At 31.5% G+C, this 27,835-nt stretch overlaps 1 protein-coding gene across 7 annotated transcripts; it reads left to right on the forward strand.

Annotated features, from left to right (window-relative positions):
- Window positions 1-1,003: 1,003 nt before the first annotated feature.
- Window positions 1,004-27,046, forward strand: LOC143226380 (uncharacterized). Of its 7 annotated transcripts, none has more exons than XM_076457273.1 (12): window positions 1,004-1,142; window positions 4,526-4,665; window positions 5,810-6,191; window positions 6,584-6,705; window positions 11,250-11,303; window positions 11,610-11,732; window positions 12,901-13,102; window positions 18,350-18,529; window positions 19,166-19,402; window positions 22,277-22,404; window positions 25,888-25,983; window positions 26,306-27,046. In XM_076457273.1, the coding sequence occupies exons 2-12, from the start codon at window positions 4,552-4,554 to the stop codon at window positions 26,594-26,596; spliced, it is 1,929 nt and encodes a 642-aa protein (XP_076313388.1). In that variant the 5' UTR covers window positions 1,004-1,142; window positions 4,526-4,551; the 3' UTR covers window positions 26,597-27,046. The 7 variants fall into 7 exon arrangements, with proteins under 7 accessions (XP_076313388.1, XP_076313393.1, XP_076313391.1 ...); XM_076457278.1 differs by having other exon boundaries at window positions 22,280-22,404; XM_076457276.1 differs by lacking the exon at window positions 1,004-1,142 and adding an exon at window positions 1,150-1,224.
- Window positions 27,047-27,835: the final 789 nt, after the last annotated feature.

Genomic DNA, 27,835 nt, shown 5'->3' on the forward strand with positions numbered 1-27,835 from the left:
TGTTTATTTGTAAGATCATATGGAATTACATTTGCGGTATAAACAAAAAGAGAAGTTAATCCTCACATACTTTAGTGTAATATTAATTGGGTTATTTGAAGCTAAGCACAAAGATACACAAAGGACTATCGGTGCTCTGCCCACCACTGGTATCGAACGCAGTTGTTAGCGCTGTAAGTCGACAAACACATGGCTGTGACATTGGGGAGCAATAATATTAATTGGAAGTAGACGTTTTGAAATTATATCATTCCAATTTACCTAAAACAATTTATTTCGCTAATATTACAAAATCGATGTATTCTAATCGTAAATTTAAGCGATTACTATAGTTATTGCGTTATTATTTCTCTCAGTCGGATGGAAAAAATGTTAATCTAAGGAAGTAAATAAAAGTCTACTGTAACTTGAGTTTGTCTAATCATATTATGCGTGATGCTGAAGCTGACGAGGTTAGTGAGTTTGTAAATTATATTATGATATTAGACGTGTAACTAGTATTAGTCGTTATTAATAATTACTAAAATTATCAATCGCATGTCTTCAAGTTTCAATTCAAGGAAAATATTTGTGTTAAGTCTTCACCGATGTCACAAACGTTGAATAGGTTGTTTGTTATTTGCAGACCTGAATGTTATGGCATTATACTTTTTATTTATTTTTCTCATAGACATAAAATAAAAGCTAACAAAACGAAAAGTATAAACTTCCGTCTCGCATGTTTTTGTGCGGTAAAATAAAATATACCAGTTCCATAATAAGTGCAAGTTAAGAAAAATAAAAAGTTAATTAGTGAAACAAAAATGAGTCAAACAAATTATTCCAGTATGAAAGTTGTTTAATAAACATTTAAATATCTTTTTTTTTCACAAATCTTTCTTCATGTTATATGAATAAATATAAAAATAACAATTTAAGTGTACTATTGCCGATTTTGACCAGTATGGCTTTCGTACTATAATTAAAATTTAGAATCCCAACTTTTCTAGTTTCTGTTCAATCCTGCACACGTTTATTTCCAAACTGAAGCATACGTATCACGTATTCGTCATTCACAGTACTGGTACATCCCATCGCGTACTTCTCACTCACTAGATCGAATCTCTGAAGGCCATTTTGTTTCGCTTTGCATCGTGGTCGAGGTAAGTTCCCAGTGTTCATTGTAAATTTTTCCCAACATTCTTTACTTCATCAGACACGATTGTATTGAGTGATACTGAGAAGGTTGAGTGTGTCTGATGCTTATCCTAAATGTGCCTATATTTACTCAACACTCCTGTTTTTATATTTTAATAAACAATGAGTTATGTCGTGTTTGAAACAAAAGTTGATATCATGCCAGTTCTCAAGACGCCATTTTGTGCGAAACCGATACCTGTGGGCAGAAATAGAATCAATGTCCCGATTAACTTTTGCTTTGTGGTAGTACTAGTACTACTGCTGTATTATTATTTAGCATTATGTATTTTTAATTTTATTGTATTAACACAATGTAATAGTAGTGCAGCCATATTAATTCTGCCCCTTCTGCTAGTATTAAAGTGGTAATAATGAAACTTAAATCGTGGATTTCTAATATTAGTACATTTCGTTAATGACTAATAATTTAATTCTTAGTATTACACCACTATTATTATTATTAAAATATGCAAATCCGAATAATATACTTTTTACATATTATTAGTTAGTACCAAAAATCACAAGTTCAAACAAAAATGCAAGTAGGAAGTAGATTTTAACCGCCATACCATAGTAGTGTAATACGCTACGGTGTTAATTATATAAAATATTAAAGTAATACAAAAAATCACCAGGATTTTGTTCTGTACAGGTCATCAGTAGTTAAATACGAAGAGTTGTATAGCATAGTCATTCTATATCCATTGTATTTAGTGCTTTTTTAGCCATTTAAAGTATCCCAGAGCTGAAAACTGGTCGACAGACTGCAACTGTCTAATTCTTGCAGTTACTATAATTTTATCATTTGATAGAGGAAAATCAGCTTCATAATCTCTATTTTATTAATATTACATGCAAAATTTAAAATTATCATAATTACCCTTGAAGTTAATTTTCTTACAGAAATGTAGTGTTCCTTTAAAAACTACAGGATGAAACAGGAATTACCAGTCAATAATAGATGAATATTAGATAAATAAACATGTAGAATGCCTTTAGGGAACTAACAATGTTACATATAAAGTGAAGGTGTGAAAACAAATATTAGATTAATGGCTTCCTCACTAGGAAAACAAACAGAACTAGAATTTCCGATTGTTAAATAGCCATCAAAGTAGTATTCTGAAGTTAACTAAAGGAATGGTATCGTGATAAAAGCTGACATTATTCAAACATCAAGCTTTAGATAGATGAAGTGAGAACTTTAGGAATGTGGGGATTTTATCTTCCTTCCAAATTCAAGACAGCTTTTGTGATCATTAGTGGGATCAAGTGATATGTTCACTTCCATCACTGTCTTGTTTGGTTCATTCTTATAAGTTCAATAGCTAGCCCTTCATAATTTAGTTTTTTTAGTGAAAAATTTTTATCTGATGTTTGCCAATTATATTTGTAATTCTCTTCTAAGTGGTTAAAATGGATCTTATGCTTACCTTGAGAAATTTTCCACTTTTATACTGGTAGTGTATTTTCTATGTTGAAGTGATTGATGGTGTCATTGCAAGATCAGTTTTTTCCCTTATTTTTTTATTGTTTCTAAAAACAACTTTCTTTATTCTGTAAGCAAAACTTTAGGTATCAGGTTTTAAAGGAACTATTGAAAAATATAGTGGCTTGATTCTAAGAAAATATACATGAAATACGTGTGTTTGACCATAAAATTATGGACAACAAGAAATCATCTAGTCCTTCAATATTGTCCCTGTACACCTGTCCCTAAGAAAAAGTATGAAATTCAAATCTGTATTTTGTTTTTTTAGAAAATCATACGTTCTCTGCATAAAACCTCATAATATGGCAACCTTCTGGCAACTCATTCCATAAGCCAATTATTCTGTCATAAAAAGATGCTCTGACTGGTGTTTACTATGTCTAGCTAGACCTTTGTATTTAATTGTTTATTTACTGCATAAGGACAAAATGTTACATTTTTGTTATATTAAAGTATGGAATATTTGCCCTCTTCAGAATGCACATAAAGTTACAAAGGTTTTTATCCTGTCAGTCACCGTGGACATTCATATAAATATTTCTTACCCTAATCCCATAAGATAATCTTTCCATCATTAGAATCATACTAGTAACCCTCCTGAACATTTAGTACTAAGTAATTATCCTTTCTTGGTTGATTAGGAGATCAAATCTGTACACAGTATTTCAAGTGAGGATTCATTTGTGAATTACATTAAAAAATTGCAGTTTGTCTTGTAATTAATGTGTGTAAATATGTACTAACATTATGCTTGCAACATAGCACTGCTTCAACAGCTTGAATGACTTGTCCATCTCTGTTAAAAGATTCTTTTCATCAGTCATTGTGTTGAATGGATTTCCATATATATTAACTGTGTGATCCAAATTATGATTACTGAAATGCATTACTTTGCCCTAACTATTATAATGAAAGACCATTGCCAATTATTTGCCAACTTTCAAATTGATCCAAGTTGCTTTGTGTAGGACCTGTGTCAAACACAGTGCAGTTAAGACACATCCAACAGCTTAACCTTGTTATTAGAGTTTACTAGGTATGTCTTTATAAGTATCACTGATGTAAATAATAATAAAACAAGAAGTAATGACCAAAGTGTTGACCCCTGTAGCATGCTGCTAATAACAGTGTCAAATGTAACAAGTTACTTTAACCCTTAAATGGCAGTAATTATCAACTGATGCTGCTACCTACAATATTTTTGCTGTTTAAGTTAACTAGTCTATCACTAACCCTCTTTGATGTAATTTTTTTTAGATAATTTTGGAAATCTAAGTCCACTAAATCCATGGTTTTTTAATCATCCACATAACACCCTTGAAAACAGTTAAGGGATAAGTTGTACAAGGTTTTTGTTCATGAATACCTGCTGACTCTTCCATTTATCTGCTACATACATGTAAATATAAAACATGGTTGTTGATTTCTGTCTGCTGCCTTAACTTATTTTGGTAAACTGGCTGAAACAATTTCATTGAAATTTGGTTGAGAAATTCAGGTAGAATGAGCTTAAATGGTTGAGTATCATTAAGAACAATTGGAATTTGGCATCCATGTCGTTTTAACCATCTTTATGCCATTGGTGAGGGCTCAGCTGAGCAAAGACGTCAGTACCAAAATACGTGAAGCCAATGTCAAATGAAATTGGTGTTTAATACCATGTAACAGAATACTGTTTTGTGTGCTATGGCTCATACTAATGGAAGGGGTTCAAGCCCTTGTTAACAGCTTTACTTTTTAATGTCTGCATATTGATTTTTGTGTATTATATACTAATTATTTGTGTCTGAAATATTTCTTAAAAATTGATTTTTTTATGTGTATATAAAAGTTAAAAGTAGCCTTCATTCCTAGGGATGATTTAGAAAAATTACAAAACTATGGATGATACAGATGTAGGAGATGTTGATGATCCTAGTAAGGAGGAAGATCCTGGATCAAGTTTGCCAGACCCTAATGTTCCCGAGGTTATTGGACTTCTTTTGTCTCAGTCAGTAAGTTTTTAAAATGTCTTGAAAGTTTACAAGATTATACTTTTGTGTGTAAGTTCTATTTTTGTTATAAATACATGTAACATTTACAGGTAAGTTATAAATTCAGAAATGCTACTAATCTCACCACCACATACAACTGTCACCTCACGTTTGCTGCTGTGTATATTTCTGCACATGCAACAAGCTATAAACAAAACTTCCACCATTAATGTATCAACATGTAGTGCCCTAGCTTATGAATATAGCTAATAGACTGCAGCTCTCCACCAACAGGAGGGTAATATATACAACATGTATATGTCACACTAGATGAGTATCCCCTTTTGATGTTTTCATCTTTGTAATTTATCTGTAGTAGCGACCCTCTATCATCTTCAATGTGCATTTCTAGTGCTTTATTGTGTGGAGAGTTTAGCATATTTTCTAAAGTTGACATTTTTCTTACCTGGAAATATATTTCAGGTAGATATTCACCTGTGCACTACCTTTCACACTTTTTTCCTCATTTCTGATGCATTTAATTTGCCTTGTCAAAAATGAACCACTGTTCACATGCTAGTCTCTTGCAGAATTACTGCAGACCTTGACGTGTAGGCTTGTAGCTTATGGAGGAACTTACAAAGCAATACAAGCAAGATAATAGCTCTTTTTGGTGCAGAGAGTTGAATTCATATCTGAAATACATTTTCAGTTAAGGAAGATCTTAATATTCTTAAGCAGGTAAGCTGTGGTTATATAATGTTTGATAGTATAGGATAGAGTGCCTGCAGTGGTAACTTGTTGTTCTTAGCCATTCACACTGCCTTCAGTAGTGTGCTGTCTGTCAGTCAGTCAGCAGACACTAAAATGATCTCTCATAACAGATTTTTAACATTGCAGTTTCTACTGTTGCGATGTCAGTAAATTGTGCTCATTTTGTGAATCATGAGAAGAATTATTCACTCTCTAGGTTACAACACAACGTGTCATACGAACTTCAAAAGCAAGAAATAAAATGCTACTCTTAATTTTGGTTTTACGTACAGTTGAAACAGAACACTTTTGGGGACATTGTGGAAGTGCATTGAGGATTTGTAGATTGTAAGAAATATTTTAAGATAAAGTGTTGATTAATACCTTGACAAAAGTTATTTGTTTATTTAAGGATCACCAAGAAGATTCTCAAGATAATAATGACAATCCTCATGCTGGGGTTCTGTCAGTATGTCCAAGTGAAGGTGATAGTTTAGCTATCAACTGTTCAGTTGGCTCACCTGTTATTGCTGTGACGACATCTACACCTCCATTAAGTATCTCTGGTGTGGCATTAAGTGACTCTGGAATCTCACTGGTTGATCACAGAGATGTAGCAACTAGAGTGTTAGAAACTAGAACAGTGAAGTTAGAGAATGGTACGACAGCTTTTGTTCAGTCACTCCCATCAACAGATGAATCAGATAGCTCAGAAGCTCCCACAAAATTTTTTGATGGTCAGGCAGTCCAATTAGAGGATGGAACTACTGCCTTTATTCATACAACCCCACGAGGTTAGTAACACTGATTGTATTTGTTCAGTAACTTATTTTCATTTAGTTCTAATTTTATGACTTAGTAATAGCTTTATCAAACATTTAGTCTTAGAGAGAGGTGAGGGTTTTGCAGTCAGACCCATGTGTCTGTCAAATTTCATGAGCGCATTAAAGTTGAGACTTTTCATCACACTACAAAAAATGTTTTAGAGCATTGATCATTCAGGACACAAAAATTTTGAGGTTTTGAAGGTGAAATATTGTGTTAACTAACAACATAAAAGTATGCATTCTCTCTGATTACTCGTGCTTTAAAGATGAAAATACTCAATAAATATCGGTTTTGTTTTATTGCTGTCATCTTAATAATACTTAAAATTACTAGTAAAATTCTTGTTTTAATGTTTTAGAAGGTCTTCAGACTATTCAACTAGAAGATGGGACTACAGCTTACATTTCTCCAGTAACTGCTGAACCCTTGTTTGATGGAGAAGCATCTGGATTAGGCTTGGAAAATTTTGCTGTTGGACAAGTAAGCAGTATTATTTGAATGTATATTACTATTAACGTACAAGTAAGCAGTATTAGTTGAATGTGTGTTACTATTAACGTACAAGTAAGCAGTATTAGTTGAATGTGTGTTACTATTAACGTACAAGTAAGTAGTATTAGTTGAATGTGTGTTACTATTAACGTACAAGTAAGCAGTATTAGTTGAATGTGTGTTACTATTAACATACAAGTAAGCAGTATTAGTTGAATGTGTGTTACTATTAACGTACAGGTAAGCAGTATTAGTTGAATGTGTGTTACTATTAACGTACAAGTAAGCAGTATTAGTTGAATGTATGTTACTATTAACGTACAAGTAAGCAGTATTAGTTGAATGTATGTTACTATTAACAGTGATGTTTCTCCCTTTATTCTTAAATAGCTTGGGTAGCAGTCCAAAGTTCTTAATAGGCAAACCTTTTAATTTGTAACTAGAATTGGGCAATAACAGATTTCTTAATTGAGTAGAGGTAGTTCTCAGTTTGTGTGATCATTACATACCAGGAATTGATCATGTAAATCAAAAGCTGTTTCCCACAGAGTATACACAATGAGTGTGATCCCAGTGGGAATGCTATTAGTCAAGCCTTAATATACTGCAGGATTGCAGCCTATGCTCACGTAGTTAATATATCTAGATAAAGCATCAGTGGAAATGCTATGAGTCAAGCTTTAATATACTGCAGGATTGCTGCCTGTACTCACATTGTCAACATAATGTATCTACAGAAAACATCAACTCCAGTGTGAGGTGTGATAAATTGATTTTAATGACTTCAATGTATGACCTAAATGGACCTCGTGACCATCTGGCTACTGCACAGATAACCGTAGTGTTATTGTCATTGTAATGTCGTTTCAACTATCGTGCATCACGTTATTGTAATAAAGCATCTATATTGACTACACCTTCAAGCCAGTGGTGAGTAAATGCTTTTGATTGTACCATTACAATACACAAATCAATCAAAAAATCACATTAATCCAAATTAACAAGTGTGAAGTGATGTTATTCTATCAATTGTGTTAATCCAAAAACGAATTTACATAAAGCGAGAACTACCTGTACATTAACTAATCAGATATTTTCATGGGAGACTAATCTTCCTATTTTCAGCTTGTTTTGGATTTTTTAAAATAATTTTTGAACTATTCTTTGTTTAATATGATAGACATCTTCAAGTACAACACTTCAGTATTAAGTTACTTTTCTTGATCATGAAACAGTTGTAGATGAAAACGATACTAAGTAATTGTACTGTAACGTAAAACTTGAAACAAGCTTAAAATGCATTGTTACTGTTCCGATTGTTTTTCCTCGTGAATTTCAACAACAGTACTAAAGAATAAACAACTTCAGAACACTGACTATAAGTTAAGAAAATACCAAACATTACAGTGCCTATTGAGATTTCTGTTAACATAAGTTATGTATGCTTAGTTCTGGATGTAAAGTTTATATGAATAGCTATATCACAGCAATGGTGGTGAATTGAACATGCACAACTATAACTAGGATATCAAGTACAATACTTTAGATGTATCTTCAAAGGGACAGTAAACCTAACAGTATATATTAGTTTAACTTATTACAAGTAGAGAATAATAAAATTATCATGGATATAAAACTGATCATTTTGTGCCCAACAGTATTCAGTGTAAAGTGTGCTAAAAATGTGTTATTTTGATTCTGCACAATTCTGACTCAACACATCTCTTATCATTGTACACTGAAGACTATATTACAGTTGCAGCCTATTTAAAGTAGTAGTATTATATTTGGTATAAACTACAATGTGAAAAAAAGTTTTTGCCTTTTGTCTTGTTACTCAAGAAAATTGCTGATATATACAAATTGTAATACTACATTTATTGTTATTGTTTTCTTTATTGAAAATTAATTAGCATATTTACATTTTTAATTTATCATATGGTTAAAAGACAAGCATGGTTGAATGGATAAAGAATACTGCTTTGTGAGCTTTCACCCTGTGATCAAAAGTTGTAGGTCTGAAACATGCCAGTGTTTCTCACAGCTTCAGAAAAGTAATTGGTGCAGAAAAAGTAACTTTAAACGTTACAGAATTACACAATTGAAAATCAGAAATGTTACAGTGAAAAGAATTCTCTTAATTTGGCACTAAAAGAGGCCCAATAGGTGACAGTAGAGACTTTGGCTGGTAACCTTATCATAGCTAAAAGATACTAAAGGGTGAGCATGTGTGGTGGGAACAACAATCAACCCTCAAATCATGAAACATCCATCCAAATATGGCAGTATCTGAAATGCAGTAATAATTTTGATTTTTCTTTTTAACTGATCATCATTTTTAATCATATCTTTGTGACCTAATTGATGTAGTTGATAAACATAAGTAATCAAGGTAATTACCCAACTTCTGTTGAAATACTTTTTGTTACTTAAGTCTTATTATTTGAAAGAAATCTCTTTCTATTGTTTTTTGGCATGAAAGATAACTGGATGTATCTTTCAAAGTGTTCTGTTGTCTCATGGAATAATTATTTTAATTGATGCAGCAAATTTCCTCCCAGTAATGTATCTGGTGTCTATTGAAACTGAGTATTAATGAATGAGCCAATTAATTCTAATGAATGGATGATGTAGGTTAATTTTCCATTTTATCTAACAAATTCCTCAAACTGTAATAATGTTCTCGTAACTAAACAGTTTGTAAAGTAAATTAACTATTAGGTGAAGATGCTTAAAATAACTAACTTAAAACACAACATGGTTGGATCGAATATAAAAATATCAACAACATTAAAAAGACTGGCTGATTTCAGTATAAATTATTCTGTGTTAGTATCTAACCTCTGGGCAGTCACTCTTTGATAATGACCCAAATAATTCCTTCACAAACATTCAACCTTTAACTTCATACAAGCATTAGTGCACACCAGGGGTCACTTCTTAGTTGCACACTGGCTGGCAAGAACAACTAGGTAGAGTCTCAACTATGTTGTTTAAGGGAAATGTTATCTCTGTGTGAATATCAATCAGTTTGGAAGAAGGATAAGGACTTTGCTGTGTATATTCCCAAGCCTATCAAAGATGGAAGGTGCCAGAGAGAAATAAGAATGGTTAAGATAACATGATCAACTTTCTTTAGTATGCAGATAATATTAGCATTCAGTGAACTTGCCAAAGAAATCAGAATTGTGAATTGCTCTGCAAGGGTCCACCCTCTTGCATTATCAAATATGATAAACAACATTTATATTAAAAAAAACATCAAAGTGTTGAAAATGTGGTTCATGAGAGAAATGATGAGAATGAACCATAAAAAGAAATTAAAAAATGAAGAGGAAATTATGGTTCTATGGACAGATTTTAAGATAAAAGTCTAAGATCTTCATTAAGATAATAGATCGCAAGAGAAATGGGCAGGTAGAGGAGTATTGAGTGTTAAGTTTCTATAACAGTTGAGAATAATGACTGTTAACCTGTGTGAAGGGAATGCTTTAACTGACTGAATTTAACTTATAGAATTTTTTCAAAAATTAGAAACAAACTTAGATGCCTGGAACAGGATCTTAAGGCTATAAACAAGTAAATGAATAGAAAGTAATGTGACTCTTGAAGACTTTTTACACTTCAAAATTTTAAAACCAATTTTTCTGGTTATAACCTCACCATTTCTCTCAAGATTTATCTTCAGAGGTATTGCTAGGTGTTTAGGATATTCAGAGAGTTAAGTCTCACAGACATGAGAATTTTTATTGTTTCAGTATGACACTGATCATAGTCTTCTATAATGATTTTTCTAGACACCAATTGCTGATTCAGACCATGAGTCATGTAGAATCAGGGCACAAGCCCCTTATGCCAGCACCTAGTCACACCTCTCTGTCTGTAATAAGATCAACCTTAGTTGAATCATTTGCACTTTACTATAATGAATGAATTTATAAATGTCACTCTCGAAGATCCTGTATAGATTGTTAATAAAATGGATTTTAAAAGTTCCAAAACAAGCTCCTATGGTTAAGTTTAACAAACACAGACTTCTCACATTGTTGTAAGTTTAGTAGAAGTAATTCTTTAGTTTACTCTTGAAAACAACCTAGCTTTAAATATGAATAATTCATTAAACTTTTTCCCAATTTCTTAATTATTCAGTGATTGTTTTGTAAACTGGATAAGTGTCATTAATTAATGGTATTTGTTACCAAAAACAGTTAGAAAGTTGCCATGATTATTAAAGGTTTCATGATGTATATTTTGTTTCAATAAATAATTAGAGGACAAAGTAAATTCAAATAGAAATAGTTATTTTTTTACAAACATTCACTTCAGTTGGCTAATTGCCATTAGAAATCATCTCTTTTATATGAATTAGTAACATTTGATTGTACATTGTATAACTGTTAAACTTGTACAAATAAACAAAACGTGGTCTTCTTAGGTGTTCCACTAAATCTGTTTCCAGTGTAGCAAAAAAAAATGGTGAGTTTTCAACTTTGATAACTTAATTATTTCCATCAAAATTTCAATTTGTATAGATTGGAGAAGATAGTGTAAGTGAAGGGGCTAGAGATGGAATTGAAGCAAAAATGGTGAGTTTTCTATAATTATTATACCTTACTTTTGCATATGAAGTCTCAAGTTTGATTTTAAAGTCTAGAATCATAGTTCTAGAGATTTTAAGAAATCCTTGCTTTTTTCTAACTTTAAATGGAGTTTTGAACCTTTTCCATCATTATAACAAATATAAAATTCAAATGTATCATTTACTTGAAAGAAAAAAAAAGTTGTGAAAGTTCATATTAATCTAGAAAAATCACAGAAAACATTTCAGGTTATTTGGAATTGTTCGTTTTGTGACTTTGAATATGCTTGATTGCTAAATACATTTTTTGTAGGCATTAGGTGTTGTAAACAGCCCCTCTACAAGTAGTCCAAGAGCCTTGGCAATGGGAGATAGAGCATTCAAATGTCCATATGAAGGGTGTGGACGATTATACACAACTCAGCATCATTTGAAGGTGTTTTGATATAAGTTTTTATACAAGTAAACCAGTTTAATGAATTAAACTTGAGTACATTTTCAAAGTTTAAGAAGAGACTACAGTTCACAATTTTTGTGACATGTGTGAAAATGATATTTCATTGTTTGTTAGTAATTAAAGACTGTGTAAGTAGTTGTACTAAGCAAGAAAGATAAAATGTATTTTTGTTCGTTATTTGTCTCATTTCCAACTTAAATAATTTTGGTAGAAATTAATGATTTTATTTAATCTCTAATTTAAAAAAACAGTTTAAGTATTGAAGTCATGTACCCTTAGTTACTTGTATAATTTTATTATGAAATTGAACCTGTGTGTGTGTGTGTGTGTGTGTGAATATCTGTCACCCATAGCTGTCATGCTCAGTTACTATAATTTTTTGTACAGTAACTGTAAACCATCTAATGGCATCCATGAGCCATTTTGTATTAGAGTTTTTGCTTGAAGAATATTGGTAACTACCATAATAGATATGATGGTAATGCCATGTAATAATTACTAAGAAATTGGTCTGTTTTTTTCCCTCTATTTTACAATTTATAGAAGGAATTAGCTGAAAAAAAAAGTCAAAGAAAGTGTTACTGATTATCTGTCAAGCTGAAATTGGCCAGATATTTAGAATTGAACTTTGTTTAACAATAAAGAAAAAATTTAAATTGTAAAGACAAAAGGAAATGATTTAATGTTTTCTCAAAACTATATCTTGCAACAAATTGTTGGATATTTGGCAAAATAAGTATAGAAAAACTAAATTTTTATGATTTTGTAAAGCCAAAGCTAGATACCATTATTTTTTTTTATTAAGTTTGTACAAAGTTTCATACTACTAAGTATTTCAACTCTCAAAAAAAAAAAACAAAAAAACCTGCTAGCCCAGAAAGGAATAGTCTCATGAGGTAAATTGTTTTTGTAATTAATAATAGTCTAGTTTACTGCATAATTTTTTTTATCTTAGTGAGAATGGATTTGTGTTGTAAAATTTTGGGTATGTGCTGTTTGATCAGAACTTAATGAAAAAAATAGAAGAGGCTGCAAAGCAAATATGTTTCAAAAAATAACCACTGAACTTTAACTAAATATTGCCAAAATTAGAGAATGTTAGTCAAGTTTGTATAGATGTTACTTACGTACTTACGTGTGTTTGCAGGTACATGAACGTTCTCATACAGGGTACAGACCTTTTAAATGCAATGCACCTGGATGTCACAAGGCTTTTGCTACTGGCTATGGTTTAAAGAGCCATACCAGGGTTCACACAGGAGAAACTCCTTATAAATGTCCTGATGAACAATGTCATAAAGCTTTTAAAACATCTGGGGATTTGCAGAAGCATGTTCGTACCCATACAGGTGAGAAATATTTAATAAATTAATATTAAATATTGTAATTTATAGAAGGTTTGAGACAAAAAAATTTCGAGGCAGTTACTTCATCTGGTTTGTAATTGCATGGGGCTGTTTGGAAGAGTTAATAAGTAACAACTTTGTTGAACTAATTAACAAACCAATAGAAAAATTAGATTTACCCAGTTACCACAGTGCTATGAGTGTGTTTTGGAAATTCTTAATATGTTAGATTTATTTACACACACCTGGTCATGTTTGTAAGAATACTTTCATAGTGACTGTGTTATTTAATATAAATTACTCTTAAATGTCTATAAAAAAACTGAAGATTGTTCAGTCCTACTATGTACTGGAAAATTCTATGTTAATCACTTATAGCCAAGTAGTTGAAATAGAGATGTAATACCGTCATGAGATGTGTTATAGAAAGATACATTTCTTTATATCTGGAAACTGAAAAAGCCTTTGACATTAGAACAGATGGAAAAAAATCCCAAATAATTTAATATCATGGTAATATTTCAGATGAGACATTGGGCTACTGCCACTTAAACCTTCTAAGTTTGTGTTGCCATTACTTTGAATTTTAAACTTCTTTATGTTAATACTTTGCATTGTACATATTTATTAATTGCGTTTCTCCACGTTTAATGGAAGGGTCATATTTTACATGGTTAAAACTATTTGGACTATGTGTGATAATTGTGCTGGCACTGATAAACATTAGGTATTAAAATATAGTTAGGGTATGTTTATTCTCAATATTGGTGTGGGTGTTTTTATCCAGTAGATTAACCAGAAGAAGAGTTTCTAATATGACAGAGTTTATTAACTTTCATTGCATTTTTTCTCCTCTCATAAAAAAACTTTGATGGTAATCAAAGTGATTATGAAATAATCAAAGGTTTATTTTTAGCAATAATCACTGGTTTGTAAGTGTTGCTATTAAAATAAAAGCAAAACATATTTGGGAAACATATTTTACATTGTAGCAAAATATTTTAAGCACATACTGCACTGATTTGCTTTCTGTATCATTTTGATGACATCACAATTATGAATACAGTGAAACCTCATCAATAACCGGTAGAAGTCAGGAACAGTGTTTTACTGTGCAGAAAGTTCATCAAGTTCATGTGAATGAACCAACCATGAGCTTAAACTCCCAGTTGGCAAGGAAGTAGGACTCAATTCTCTGCTAATTCTTGCTATAATTTTTCTTGGAGGCTGAGAGTTGTACATGATTTAGTCTGCTTTTTTTTTACAGCAGAAGGGTTTTAAACTTCAACGGAAATAAAAAATCAGATCAACTTGTGAATTCCTTTTATGGAGGAAGATAGAAAACATTAGAGTTGCATGTTGTACCTAATAATTATTATGCAGTAACTGGTAATTGCATGTAACCTTTATTGGCAGCAAGTTCTTTTCACTTGTGTTATAGGGTGAAAATGTAGGAGATGAATCTTGTATTCTGGTAGCAAAGGTGATATTTTTATGTAATATTAATTCATTACTAGTATTTGCTAGTTGACTGTGTCAGTTTTGAATTGTTTTGCAATACAAAAGATGTAAGTAATATGGCAAAAGCAGTATATCAAAACATTGGACTGACAACAAATTAGTTTGTATGTTGGGAGTTCCATTGCATTTAACACCAAACTACAAATATTCTGATAATTTTTGTGCTTTGGTACCTAGCAAGACAAATTTTATTTACAAATAGCTTCATTAAATGTTTCAGACAAGTCATTTTTAGAAGGAATGGATTCAGATATGGACAGTGCAATGCATGCTACTGAATCTGTATGGTTTTGTGATAATCACAAAGTTAGGATGGTTTGCTTATTATAAAATTAAAATGACTAAAAAGACATTATAATTCTTGCTTTCTGAGCTGCCCAGCAGAATTTCACAGAGTGACTCCACATGATATACAGTGATAGATTCTCAGTCATGCCAGAGTTAGGACAGTTATTGATTGAAAGATTAATGTGAATTTGAATGAAGGACCACTGAAACCATTTCCTTCCCCCATATTCTGAGCTATCAAGCTGATTTATTTTAAGTTAGATCCATATAATATCTGGTGTTGGCTGCTTGGTTACCACACAAGTCAGCTGATGATAGCGAGGAATTGAAATGCTCAGCTTAAAGGGAAATGTCACTCATACATTCATGGCTATTGAGTGATTTTCATTGGCAAAATGTCTGACATTTTATGAGAATTGCTCACTCTGTCTGAATCATGGAAATTTTACAGAGCAGACGACCCAGTACTTGCTAAAATATCATCAGTATGTTTATCTATTTTTGAATTTCCATGTACATTGAGGAGTTATGTTCTTTCTCAAAACAGAATCTAAATTGTGTTGTGATAAATCTAAATGAAGTAATCTTTGCTTCACTGGATTTGCTTGTTTCTTTTTTTTGTAACACCAACTGAAGCATGTGCTGATACAACACCTTAGTAATTTGGTTACTTGTGTTGCTGACTGTCTAGAAAAGTAAATGTCTTCCTCTGAATTTCACCTAGTTTGGGCTAAATGTTTATTGATATGTACTCCATCAATCCTTCCTGCAACCATTTTAGCTGAGAAGTCTTAGTTTTACTGAATTCTTCAATAATTACTTATTTTGTGATGCTGATAAACCAAGCTGAGTTTAAAACGTTGACTCCATGGCATCTGAGACCACTGAGCAAGTGGAGGTAGTCTGTTTCGGTTACCATAGTAATAGTGCACAAGTTAGAGGCAGTTTATACACATATACTAGTTTATGATAATGTTCACAATATAAATATATGATAGTAAATATGTATGCATATATTTGTATGTAGTGTTGCACATGTTTAAGGATGTCACAAAGTCATCTGTAACATGGAGAACACAATATCATCCAACATATGAAGGATTTGGTTTGAATGTTTAGATTTAGAAATAGTGAAGTGTACTGTGATTTACTGGTCTGTAAAGTGTATTTGAAGTTAGTGTTCCCTATATTCTCATTAATATTTGTCAAATAGCAAGTGAAGTTTTATGAGAAATGTAAGAGTTGTAGCTGGGCTTATATGCCATTTGGAAGAAATCATTGTTTGCCCTGTTGTTTTCACTAGCAGTAGTAAGTTATATTTTGATTGGATATAATTATCTAAAGGAAATAGATTTTGAAAGCAGTACCTTGTACCAAATGAAAGCTTGCTGCACCCAATGTTTTACTTTGTTATGAATGAAAATTTTCAGTTAACAAATTTTTAATGAATATTTTATTAACGTAATAACAGAAAAAGATGCAGCTGGAAGTGCAAATTGTGAGTGTACAGCTGGAGGCAGGAAGTAGCACATGTTCAGTATTGATTTTGCCTTTAGCTGTGCTGAACTTGTGTCAGAATGGAATCTGATTTGAAATGAAATAATATTGATGAATTTCCATGGTCAGAAGATCAAGTTCAGCTCCCATGTAGTTGCTAGCCTTTTCTGGTTACTTGTGAAGGAACTAGAGTTTGCAGCTAGCTGTATCTGCCTTTTTTATTTTGTATTGGGTCTGGGCTGTGTTTGTATAACAACAAACTGTAGTGAGTGTTTTATTTTCATGTAATTTTAAAAAGGGTGTGATTTTGTTTTGTGATTTGTTTTATGAAATGATATATCAAGTTGGTTTTTTATTTTATATAAGTTTTTATTTTGCAACATTTTGTATTTTGTAAAAGTTTAAGCAATTTGAAAGTTTATCTGTGTTTTACTTTATACATTGTCTAAATGTCAGTGTTTTATATTGTATTGTGATATGTCTCACTTCATAAATGATTTCATCTTGTGTGTTTCTATATATTGGAGGGTTTATTATATATAATGCACATTTTTTTTGTTAAGTACTTATTTTTTCACTTTTATGTGATTTATTTTGTAAAGTTGGGTTTCATGTTTTATTAATTTATTTATTTATGTTACTGTGTATTGTTTTGTGCAAATGACACTAAGTTGTGCTAATTCCTTGACTGATACCTCAGACACTTCAATTAATTTTTAAGACTTATAACATTAGAGAGTGCAAGGTAAGCGTGAAGGTAAATGGTAAAGAAAAAGTGCAGTATGCTGATATGTGTTTTCTACTCTCTCATTTACTATAAAATTTTTCAAAAAAGTTTCTACAGATTGTGCATGTAGTCTGAATACAGATTGTTGGTTGAGGGAGCCACTATGTTCTTCTAGTAACCTACAGGACTGTTCACTCAACCGTGGAGTATATTGTATAGAAATATACATTGGTCTTTACTATTGGTTAGTCATGTTGTGTCTAACAATAAAAATAGAGCGAGATGATATAATTATCTACAAATAGCAATTACATTGATAAGTGTGATGCAAAGTAGTTGATTAATAAAATATTATAATTAAATTGATTAATCAAAGTTATCATTTCCATTTGTTACTGTTTTAGGTTATTTCAATGGTTTGTTAATTGAAATTATCATTAAAATGCTGAAATATTCAAGTAAATGAAAGTATGGTTTCTAGGTGTTCCAACTACCCTAGTAACTGATGTATATTCCCCAGTCTTATTTAGTCTGTTTCTGTTATGACAAAGTTATAAAGGCTACCCCTAATTTTGAACTGCTCACAAAAGAGAAGACAACTGGCTGGCAGCACTAGCTGATGACGTTTTTTTCTTTTGTGCTTGCACTTATGTACAATGGTTTGAGAACACTGTACTGTTAATGAATTGAACATAATAGATGAATGAGGCTATTAATTAATCAGTTAGTAAATACCACTAACATCCAGATCTAGTTATAAAACCTGCTGTTTTGAAGTAAGAGTGATTATCATGTATGTGGGTAATGCCTGGACCATTGTTTTATGATTTAATATCATATTCCTTCAGAATGGAACATGATTCTGGAGAGAGATGTGGGTTCAGGTTTTTGTTCCACAAAATACTTTCTGATGAGCCTCCAATTTTTATGTTAACTCCTACCTGATTACTCTTAAAGGAAATCAGTGAACCTAAGAATACCACAATCACTGATCTGAAAACCATGTGGATAATTCATTTCAAGTACTTAAGTTTATTAAAAGTGTACATAGTTATTCAAGTACTTAGTAACTTGCATTGTTTAACAAAAGAAATGCATATAAACATTGAATTTTGCAAGATTTTATAACAGTTTTTACTAAAAGGCTTGCAAATCAGAGTCAGAAAATATAATATTCATTTATATTTTGAAATAAAGTATCAATAATTTCTTTTTAGGAGAGCGTCCATTTAAATGTCCATTTGAAGGCTGTGACAGAGCGTTTACTACATCCAACATTCGCAAAGTACACATCCGCACTCATACAGGCGAGAGGCCATACATATGTAAGGAAGAAGGGTGTGGAAGATCCTTTGCTAGTGCAACTAATTACAAGAATCACATAAGAATACACACAGGTGAGGTTTAGCATATAAATTATTTTGATGAAATGTATCGTCTTAGGTTGCTTATGATTCAAATTGAAGTATTTTCACCATAATATTTAAGAATAATAATCAATGTGCACCAACATTTTTAACTGAAATGTAATTTTTAGTGGACTTTCTTGGCTGTTTTCAGAATTTTAGTGGAAACATGACAGACATATTCATCCTTTATTATTTGTTTAATCTTTAAAAATAATACTCAAAGCATTATCAAATAATTTTGCAAAGATAATATGTTGCACTGTTCTTGATATTTTATTAAATTTTCAGTTGTATTCAAATTATATTTTATAATTGCATGAACAGCAAACTTTGAGTGCATCTAAAATATAAATAATTATTACATGACAAACAGATTTATTACTTCTCTATCTGTTTTAGTAATAATCACAAAATATGTTTCATTATCTTTTGATAACTTCTAAGCTATGACTTGAGGTAAGAAGACATATAAAGACTATTTAAAGACATGAAAACTCTTACGTGATCAACCTTGTTAAATTGTGAGGGTTTCATGTTCTTTCTGTTAACTTAATTTGCATGGAACTTTTTAATATTTAGTTGTTAACTATATGTATTTTGTCTCAAAATTTTTCTTTACTGCAGGTGAAAAGCCGTATGTATGTAGTGTTCTGAGTTGTGGCAAAAAATTTACGGAATATTCTAGCTTATATAAGCATCATGTTGTCCACACCCTTACCAAGCCTTATGTCTGTAACCTGTGTGGCAAAAATTATAGACAAACCTCTACTCTTGCTATGCACAGACGCACAGTGCATGGAATAGTTGAGGAAGAGATGAATATAGAACCCACAGTTTCTATTTCTGAAGAAAGAAGTTTAGGTCAGTATTATGTGAATTGTACATTCAATTTTTGATGTAATATTTTAATTTGTATAGTCTTTTTGAAAAGAAAGTTAAATTTGGAATTCACTAAATATGTAAAGTAATAATAGTTTGCAGTCATGTAGGGAAAAAAAAAATCACAAATACGCATATTACCATATCCCTAGAGCAGAAAAGAATTTTTGTACTTGGCCAATTACTGTTCCTCATCAGTCAGAAAAAACTGATTGATATGTTTTACAACCATTAGACTTTAGTTCAGTTGAAAATTTGATGAGTGTAAGATGCAGGCAGAAATTACAGTGGTTTTCAGCTTGTGTAAAAAATCATAATTATGAATAGATATGTGTAACTAAAATTTGTACATATTCAAAACATCCTTAAGTTTTATGTCCCACTACAAATTCAAGTTTTATACCAGTAGCTTTTCTGACATACACACTCCAGCAACCCAAAGCAATGCTTCGTATGTCATCTTCAACCTTGTATTTTGTTAATTTCTAAACAGTTACTAGTTATCAAAAACAAAGCTAGATTTATTATTTTTCAACTCTTTGTTTTGTATTTGTTCATACTCCAGATAGTTGCAAACAATCCAGAGTGAGGCTTGACTTCCCATCTTTCATCCTCATATCTTGTAAATATTCCATATTGTTACCAGCTGCCTAAGACAAGGTCCTGTTTACTAATATTTAACTTAATATCTTAGATGAATAGTTCAGGTGTGTTTGTGTGTATATTTTAAATGCAGTTGAAAGCTTGGCCACAGAGACATAGTTTATCATCACAGCTGACAGACTTGCTGGATATTTTAAGTTAGTTTTGTTTCTGGCATGTTGGAGATGAAACTTTTTTTTTTTAATCTATTGGTGGAGTTTTACCTAATGATATGGATGATATAACATTTAGGGAATCCTATTGGAGCTGAAGATTAATTATAGTTTTAAACAAAATTAGTATCTTCTACAATTTTTGCTGTCTATTTTTTTAACCTTATACAATCAGCAAATCTGTGTTAACGTATTTGTCCTTCAACATTATAACCTCAGACATATTTTTGTTGCTATTTGTGAATAAAGTGGTTCTGTTTTCTCGTGTAAAATATTTTCTGTAGTCTTTTCTTTTGCAATTGAATCATACTTGTTGATATTTTACAACCCAAATTTTGACTTGTTATTGTAAATTAGTAACTTAATCCTATCTGGATCATCTGTCATGTAGCAAAAACATATCTGCATATCATATTTCAGAACTGAAGTACAAGTAGTACTTCTGACTCTGTATCAACAATCTTTAAATAATACATATTTTATAATTGATGTTTTGTGATTGTGAAACATTTACTCAGTATAATTTGCAAAGAAATGTGAAATAAATATTCCAACTTTCCTTTCTGAACAGTTTCGAAAAGTTGCTATAAACAACACATTTATCAACTTAGTATTTTTCTGCCTATCGTGAAATAAAGGTTTATATTTAAAAATCATCTATCATTCCATTAAAATGTAATAATTCTTATCTGGTTTTATGATGTTGGTGGTTTTTACTCTTTCAACTTGTAATTATATTTTATGTCGGTACCCAATCAATATCATTTCTCCATCAAAAGACTTTGTAAATTAGTAGTATATTTTGCTGTGTTGTAATATAAAGGCACACTTAAATTGCATGTCTTAATGATAGGTGTCATTAACTTACCTAATATATGGTAGAAACACAGAAAATATTATGGTCAGCTGATGTCTGTATGTGAGTGCATTATCTGGTGACTACAACTGAAGTTGGTGGATTTTTTATACTTGTGTTCCCAGTCATGCTTTCATATGTCAACACACCCAGTATTTAGCAGTTTATTCAAGCTCATGGAGGGATGTAACTTTCCAGTGTAGAGGGAAAATATGTTTGATGACCACAGAGAAAAAAAAATGTATTTCTTCTGTTAACAGCAATTAATCTTCTTTCAACCAAAGTTACTCTCTGTGGTGAAATGGTTAGTATAACACTTTCTAGCATATCATCTGAACAATTACTGAAGTCTAGCTTTGAAAATAACTCAATGTAGTGGCTGCATACTATATAAAGTAGCTTGGGTGTACCATCTTAAATAATTTCAAATAATTACTTGATAATGAACAAAAGAATGTTGTGAGAAATTTAGAAAATGTGGATCTTGAACTTCTACAATATTCACTTCCTGCTGTTACCATCTCATCCCTTGAGCTCAGACTGTTGGATTTCTTGTAGTAATTAATATTCCAAACACTTTCTGGCTGCCATAAACAAGCTACATTTTCCAGCCTCATTTATTTTGCTTATTTGTACTTCAAACATTTTTTTCACACTTAAAATGAGGCTTGAGTTACCATTTCCCAGCCTTTTTTGGTGCTTGTTGATAGTCTGGATAGTTTCTAGCCCCTAATAGCTTCATGCAATACAATAAATTTTCCATTGTTTTTAAGTTTATGTACAAAAAAACAACAAAAATTTGTTGTTTTTTTTACAAGTTTCAGAATCTTTTTCTAATAGTTTACTTGCTTTTAAATATATAATACTTTGCACTTCCACCAGCATTTTAACTAATTTCAACTTTAGAATTTATCTGCCTTTGAATGGGATTAGCTTGCTTTGGCAGATTTTGCTTACTAAGTTTATCATATTTCATTCATAGTTTTTGCAGACTCGTTTTTCTGAACGAGCATTTCTAATGAAATGGCAAGAGCAAAAGGTTATGACATTGTTATATTCACCTTAAATGTACTTGAAATAATATTTTCAGTTATTGAAGTCTAGTTGTTTTATAGTTTTTAGATATTTTAACATTTATTTTAGTTTTGAGAAAATGGGATAAAGTTTCTTAAATAACTATTAAAGTAGGTGCTGAGGAATCTGGAGAGGAGGCTGAAATAGCCTCAAAGCAGCCTAGATTGCAGTTTAGACTTGGGGGAAGTCTCGAAGATGGAACTGCTAATCTAGTCATTCAAGGTACTACTTCTCAACATGTAAGTATAACTGTTAGCTTTGTTAGAAGAGTCTGTCATAATACAGTATTTCAGCTGATGAGCTATTTTATAATTGTATTGATGTTAATAATAAAAATGTCCCTCTTATATTGGGTGTTTCTTTCTAAACTTTATTTCATAGTGTTAAATAGGTTGTCAGTACTTTCTTGTTTAAATCCTTCCTTCCTTTTTATTACAAGTACTGGCCTGTTTAAAACTTTGTTATATTTTTTTAGTAATTGATTTATTACTCTAGTATATCTTGTTACAAACTAGTTTACCTTTTCTTTATGAAAATAGAATATTCTGTATATGGTTTTAGTAGCATTTATATGCAGTTCTGTAGGTAGGGACCTTCAGGGAAGGTTCTGTACTTTCAGTGTGGATCCCTGTAGTGATGAGGGGACCTCCCAGAGAAGGTTCTGTACTTTCAGCTTACCTCCTGTGGGATTTGAACATTCACCAACGTATTTGCTATGAGTGGTGACCCATGAAGGGGAGAAGAGGATCCTAGTAGTGAGGGGTCCAACCTTAACATACCACTTTAGGTTTGAATTCCTGTTGATGGGTGGCCTTTGAGTGCTCCCCTCCAGGGACAGTTGGCTGGTCCACTTGGGCTAAGGTCAACTAAATAACAGTGTTAGACATTCTCAGTGGGTGTTGTGGACATTGTGTCTGATGCTGGTGTTTAGGTAATGAAATAATGGTGTTGCTACAATGTACTTGTTTAACATTGTAGTGCATTCCCTCATAAGGCTCCATGGTAGGTGGAGTCAGTGGCCACTGAAATATTCTTTCTTTTTTATGGATCCCCCAATTCAAAATAAAAGTAAAGTAATAAAAAAAAACAGATCATAGGTAAACAACCACATATTGAAGATTCTGAACAGCAATCTTTAACTTCTTCAATATCTGTACTTCATTTCCTGATATTACATTCTTTATCAGACATATCTTTATGACACTTCTCTTTTTTTTTATTCAAAAGTATTAGATGGGCATGCTGGCTCTCCTAAGTCTGTCAAAATGATATGTTCTGGAGACATCTTGGTGGAAACATCCATTCCAAAACAGTGTGTACTCCTCTTGCATTCTAAGGCCTTTGGGAATATAACCATTGAGGTTACTCCCCATGCTTCTTTGAATTTGTCATAAGGAGTTATTGTTCAGAGGGATTTGAAGCATGTCCCCAAGTTTTGATGATGAACTATAGATTCTTCACCTTAGTAACTTGTGCACATGAAAGCCTGTATCTGACTTCCACTTGATTAGTTATTTCCTTCATAATTTGGTCTGTTATAATCAGTTTGAGCATTCCTTTGCTGCTATGTTTAAAATTATCAACATACAGGGCAGTGAAATGTTTAAAATTAAGAAACAAAATGTAAATACCTTTTAATTTTTCTGGAATCTTAAAAAAATCTTATTTTGATTATATTCATAATTTCAGGTTTTTACCTTTTCACATGCAATTAATTTTAATGTTTTATTTTCCTTTCCTTTACTGTTTATTATTCATCTCAACATAATACTGTATCTTTGGCAGAGATATGTAAGCCTTCAGCAAAATGTTCTTGTTCTTGCATATTATCATAAGCCTTGAGAACTGAGGCAAAGTTTGAGTTACACTTTAAACCTTTAAATATGCATTTTAAAACTTAAATAATACTTAATTAACTAAAATATAAGAGTAAAACCTAAATACTATTTAATCTGCTCTCTAACTAAAGCATGTTTAGATAAAAAATAACCCTAATTGCTATCATGGACATAGCAACAAACAATTACTGCTGGTAGTTACTTGTCCATGATAACAAAAGCTGTGTGTCAATTTAAAAATAATAGTTGAGAGTTTATAGTGTAAAATGAATTTTCTATTTATTATAAATGTGTCAAATAATACATGTGGCTTGTAAATTTCATGTCTACCTATGTGGTTGGTGAAATGTATTTCTTGTGTACACTATACTTAACCAAAGAACTTTGAAACATACATGAAAATAGCACAGTAAATGTAGTTTCTGTGTAAACATACATGTACAATCTGTGTAGTTGTCAGAGAATCGCATGTTACATCTGCAAGACATGGTAACTGCTGAAGTTGAATGTCTGATTCAAGTCAGAGAATCGCATGTTACATCTGCAAGACATGGTAACTGCTGAAGTTGAATGTCTGATTCAAGTCAGAGAATCGCATGTTACATCTGCAAGACATGGTAACTGCTGAAGTTGAAATATTTTTTGTAAAGGTTCTTTTCATTTGAATTAAAGTAATTAAAGCTTAATTAACATAAAACTTTGAAGTGTAACATACATTGACAACAAAGTTGTTTGATTACATTTTTAGTGTAACTTAATGATTTGCGTAGAAAGTAAAGTAAAGGGGTACTCATTGCAAAAGGGTTAACTACTTTTTGTTCCAACAACCACATATGGCTGACTATCTGATTTCACATATCCACTGGACCCATCCCTCTTAACACTTGATTTTGTCAGTTTATGTTCATGTAAATACCTTCTGTACAGGTTATTACAGTTTCTAATATTTACATGTAGATGTCTCTTCATATTGGTTTGTAGACTACCCATAAATTGCCTTAGCCTAGCATTTAGAGATATAGAGACTCCAAAAAGGTCTATAATACTCATGAATCTTAACCTATTTGCCCTTGAGATTCACACTATGGAATCTTATCCCTGGTATATTTGCTAATTTGTATCTCATGATCAGTACTTTCAAAACTTTCCAAGAAGTGAAGGACACTTTTCTGCATTCTCTTATCTTACCTTTACTTACATGTGAAGATTCTAGTTAAAATATTATGGTTGAAATAACTGCATGTATTCAAAAGTAACATTTAACTCTTAAAGAAAATGACAGCAATAATAGCAAAGTTAATTAATCTTAAATTTTTGTAATAACATATGGGCACCATAAATCACAGGTTTTTCACTTGTCCTTCAGAGCTATACACATAAGCATTTTAATCTTTTTCATATTATAGCAAAGAAGGTATTTCAGTTCAAGTAGAGGTTGATAAAAGTTTAATAGCTAAAAGCTTTAAAAACTGATTAAGCCTAATATTTTAGAAAATGGTGTGCAGAACTATCATATTTTTTGTTGTACCAGATGATATGTTTTGTGTTTTTTTTTCATGGTTTGCCCAAGCTTCAACTTGCACACTACATCAACTTATCCAAGGATTAGCCATTAAAATTTCAGTGTTTCATAAAATAAATACAGGTTTTTGTTACTGGATGTTTCTCTTAATTGGTTCTTCAATCAAAGCCGAACTTAGAATTAGAATATATAGAAATCTTGATTGTCTAATAGCTAACACAGTTTCACCAACTGAAAGTATTGTCCTTAATCTTGTAGATATTAAACATGACTTATTAATGAAAAAAGTGAATAAACCACTACCAGTTTAAATTCTAAAAGCATTGTTATTATTCAGTATGTTTGTTCTGCATTTTTAACAGATTGCCATGTTATCTTCAGTGTCAGACCTTCCTAATGAAGCAACAGTAATTGCTTTGCAGGGTAACCAGTCAGTCAATGAACAAGGTGTTCAACAGGTAAGTGTTATTTATTGAATAAAGATAAATATATTCATATTCCCCTTTGGTAGAAGGTTTATATATATATAACTAAAGATGACCTGAGTATGTTGTTCTGTACTTTATGTTAAAGTTTTAATACCCATACCAGCCATCTTGAGAATACTGTAGAAGGGGTTTAGCATCATAGTGTTACCTCTGTATTGTAATACTTTAAATGTACATGAAGGAAGTTCCAGTATACATCAGATTGTCTGCAGATGTGTTTATTATGTTTGTTGAAAATTAACATGTACTATCACACTGTGGTATATACATGTTAATGACTCTATCTCAACAGATATTAGTGGTAGCTGATCCAGCTCAACTTGCAGCTCTCCAGCAACTTGCTCAGCAACAGTTTGCACAAGTGCTTTCCCCTGAGAACAGCGCCGATGGTGGTGATTCTATATCAAATCGATACCTCTCTGGAAAAGGAGCTGATGGCCTTACCTTAGATCCTGCTCAAGATCCTAAGCTGGAACATCCTAGTTCTCAACCTGGTGGAGAGTACACTCTTACTGGATCTCCTATGTCAAATGAAGATAACTCAGCTCTGGCTCCTCTAACAAACCAACCAAGTGATTTGTAATGCGTCTTTCATATTGTATAGTATACTTTTTAACTTTGTCATATTACCAAATGTTGTAGTACGAAATATGTTATGGTCTTTGTTTATTTTTGTGTAAATACACAGCACACCAAATACTGTTGGTTGATGTAATTTTTATTTATTATTGTTTGCTTACATAATGCACTAGTGTAAATCCCAGGAATGCATAAATGTGTAATTCTGTCAGGTTCAGTTTAGGTACCAAAGTATATCAATACCACTCGCAATGTTTTTAGTAACAGTTTCTTTTGGAGAAATTAATGAAAAGTATGAGAATTTTATGTAAATGGAAAATTGTGGGTTCTAGATGGCTACTTTGTACTTACATTTTGTTTTTAATCACAAGGAGCCTTTTGTGAATATCATATTAGCTAGACAAATGAGATTAATAATAACCTTTAAATTAAATAAATATCTTTCAAACCTGAAGAACATACATGTGTTGTTTATTGACAATATATTTATTAACCCTATTGTGACCAGAGTTTACTCCTGTTTATAACTTCGTAATTTAAATAGAAAAAACAATTTTATCTATTTTAAGGATTTTTAATTAAAAAATATTTTAGAAGTGATTTTTTTAACATTTAGGTAAAGAAAAAGAAAAACCATTTTCAACCTTATATTTCAGTACAGGTATGAAATCTCACCTTTTAAACAACACTTATTTTTAGAATTTTCCTACCAAGGTATAGATTTATATTTGCCTAAAAACTGTTTTCTCTTGAGAATGTAATTATCAATTTGTTTCTCAGATGATTTTTCCTCTTTAATTTTATAATTACAACCTCTCTTTCCCCAACCTCTTATGATTTCAAAGCATACAGTCACAACAACTACCAATGAAACTTAGTTTTGGAAATAGCTTCAGTAAAGTTTAAACATCATTTGACAGGACAGGTTATAAAATATTTGTCATTGTAGAAAAAAGAAAATAATTTATCTCCTGCAGAGAAGAATGATGAAATTTGGCGAGAAGTTTGTAACAAACCAAAGGCGTTCATTTCTTTCCTGAAAACGTTTTTAAGTTACATTTTGGAAGTCATGAAAACTTTCTACTGTGACAAGACATGAAGTAAGCTGAGTTAGGTTTAGAGAGCATGGTGAATAATGGCAAAATATTTTCACAGCATTATCAATTACTGCTAGTCAAAGCAAGCAAACTACATAGATCAAAACTAAAAATAAACCCAGCAAGCATATGATACATCATATACC

Source organism: Tachypleus tridentatus, chromosome 9 (genome assembly GCF_004210375.1).
Source record: "Tachypleus tridentatus isolate NWPU-2018 chromosome 9, ASM421037v1, whole genome shotgun sequence".
Taxonomy (NCBI): domain Eukaryota; kingdom Metazoa; phylum Arthropoda; class Merostomata; order Xiphosura; family Limulidae; genus Tachypleus; species Tachypleus tridentatus.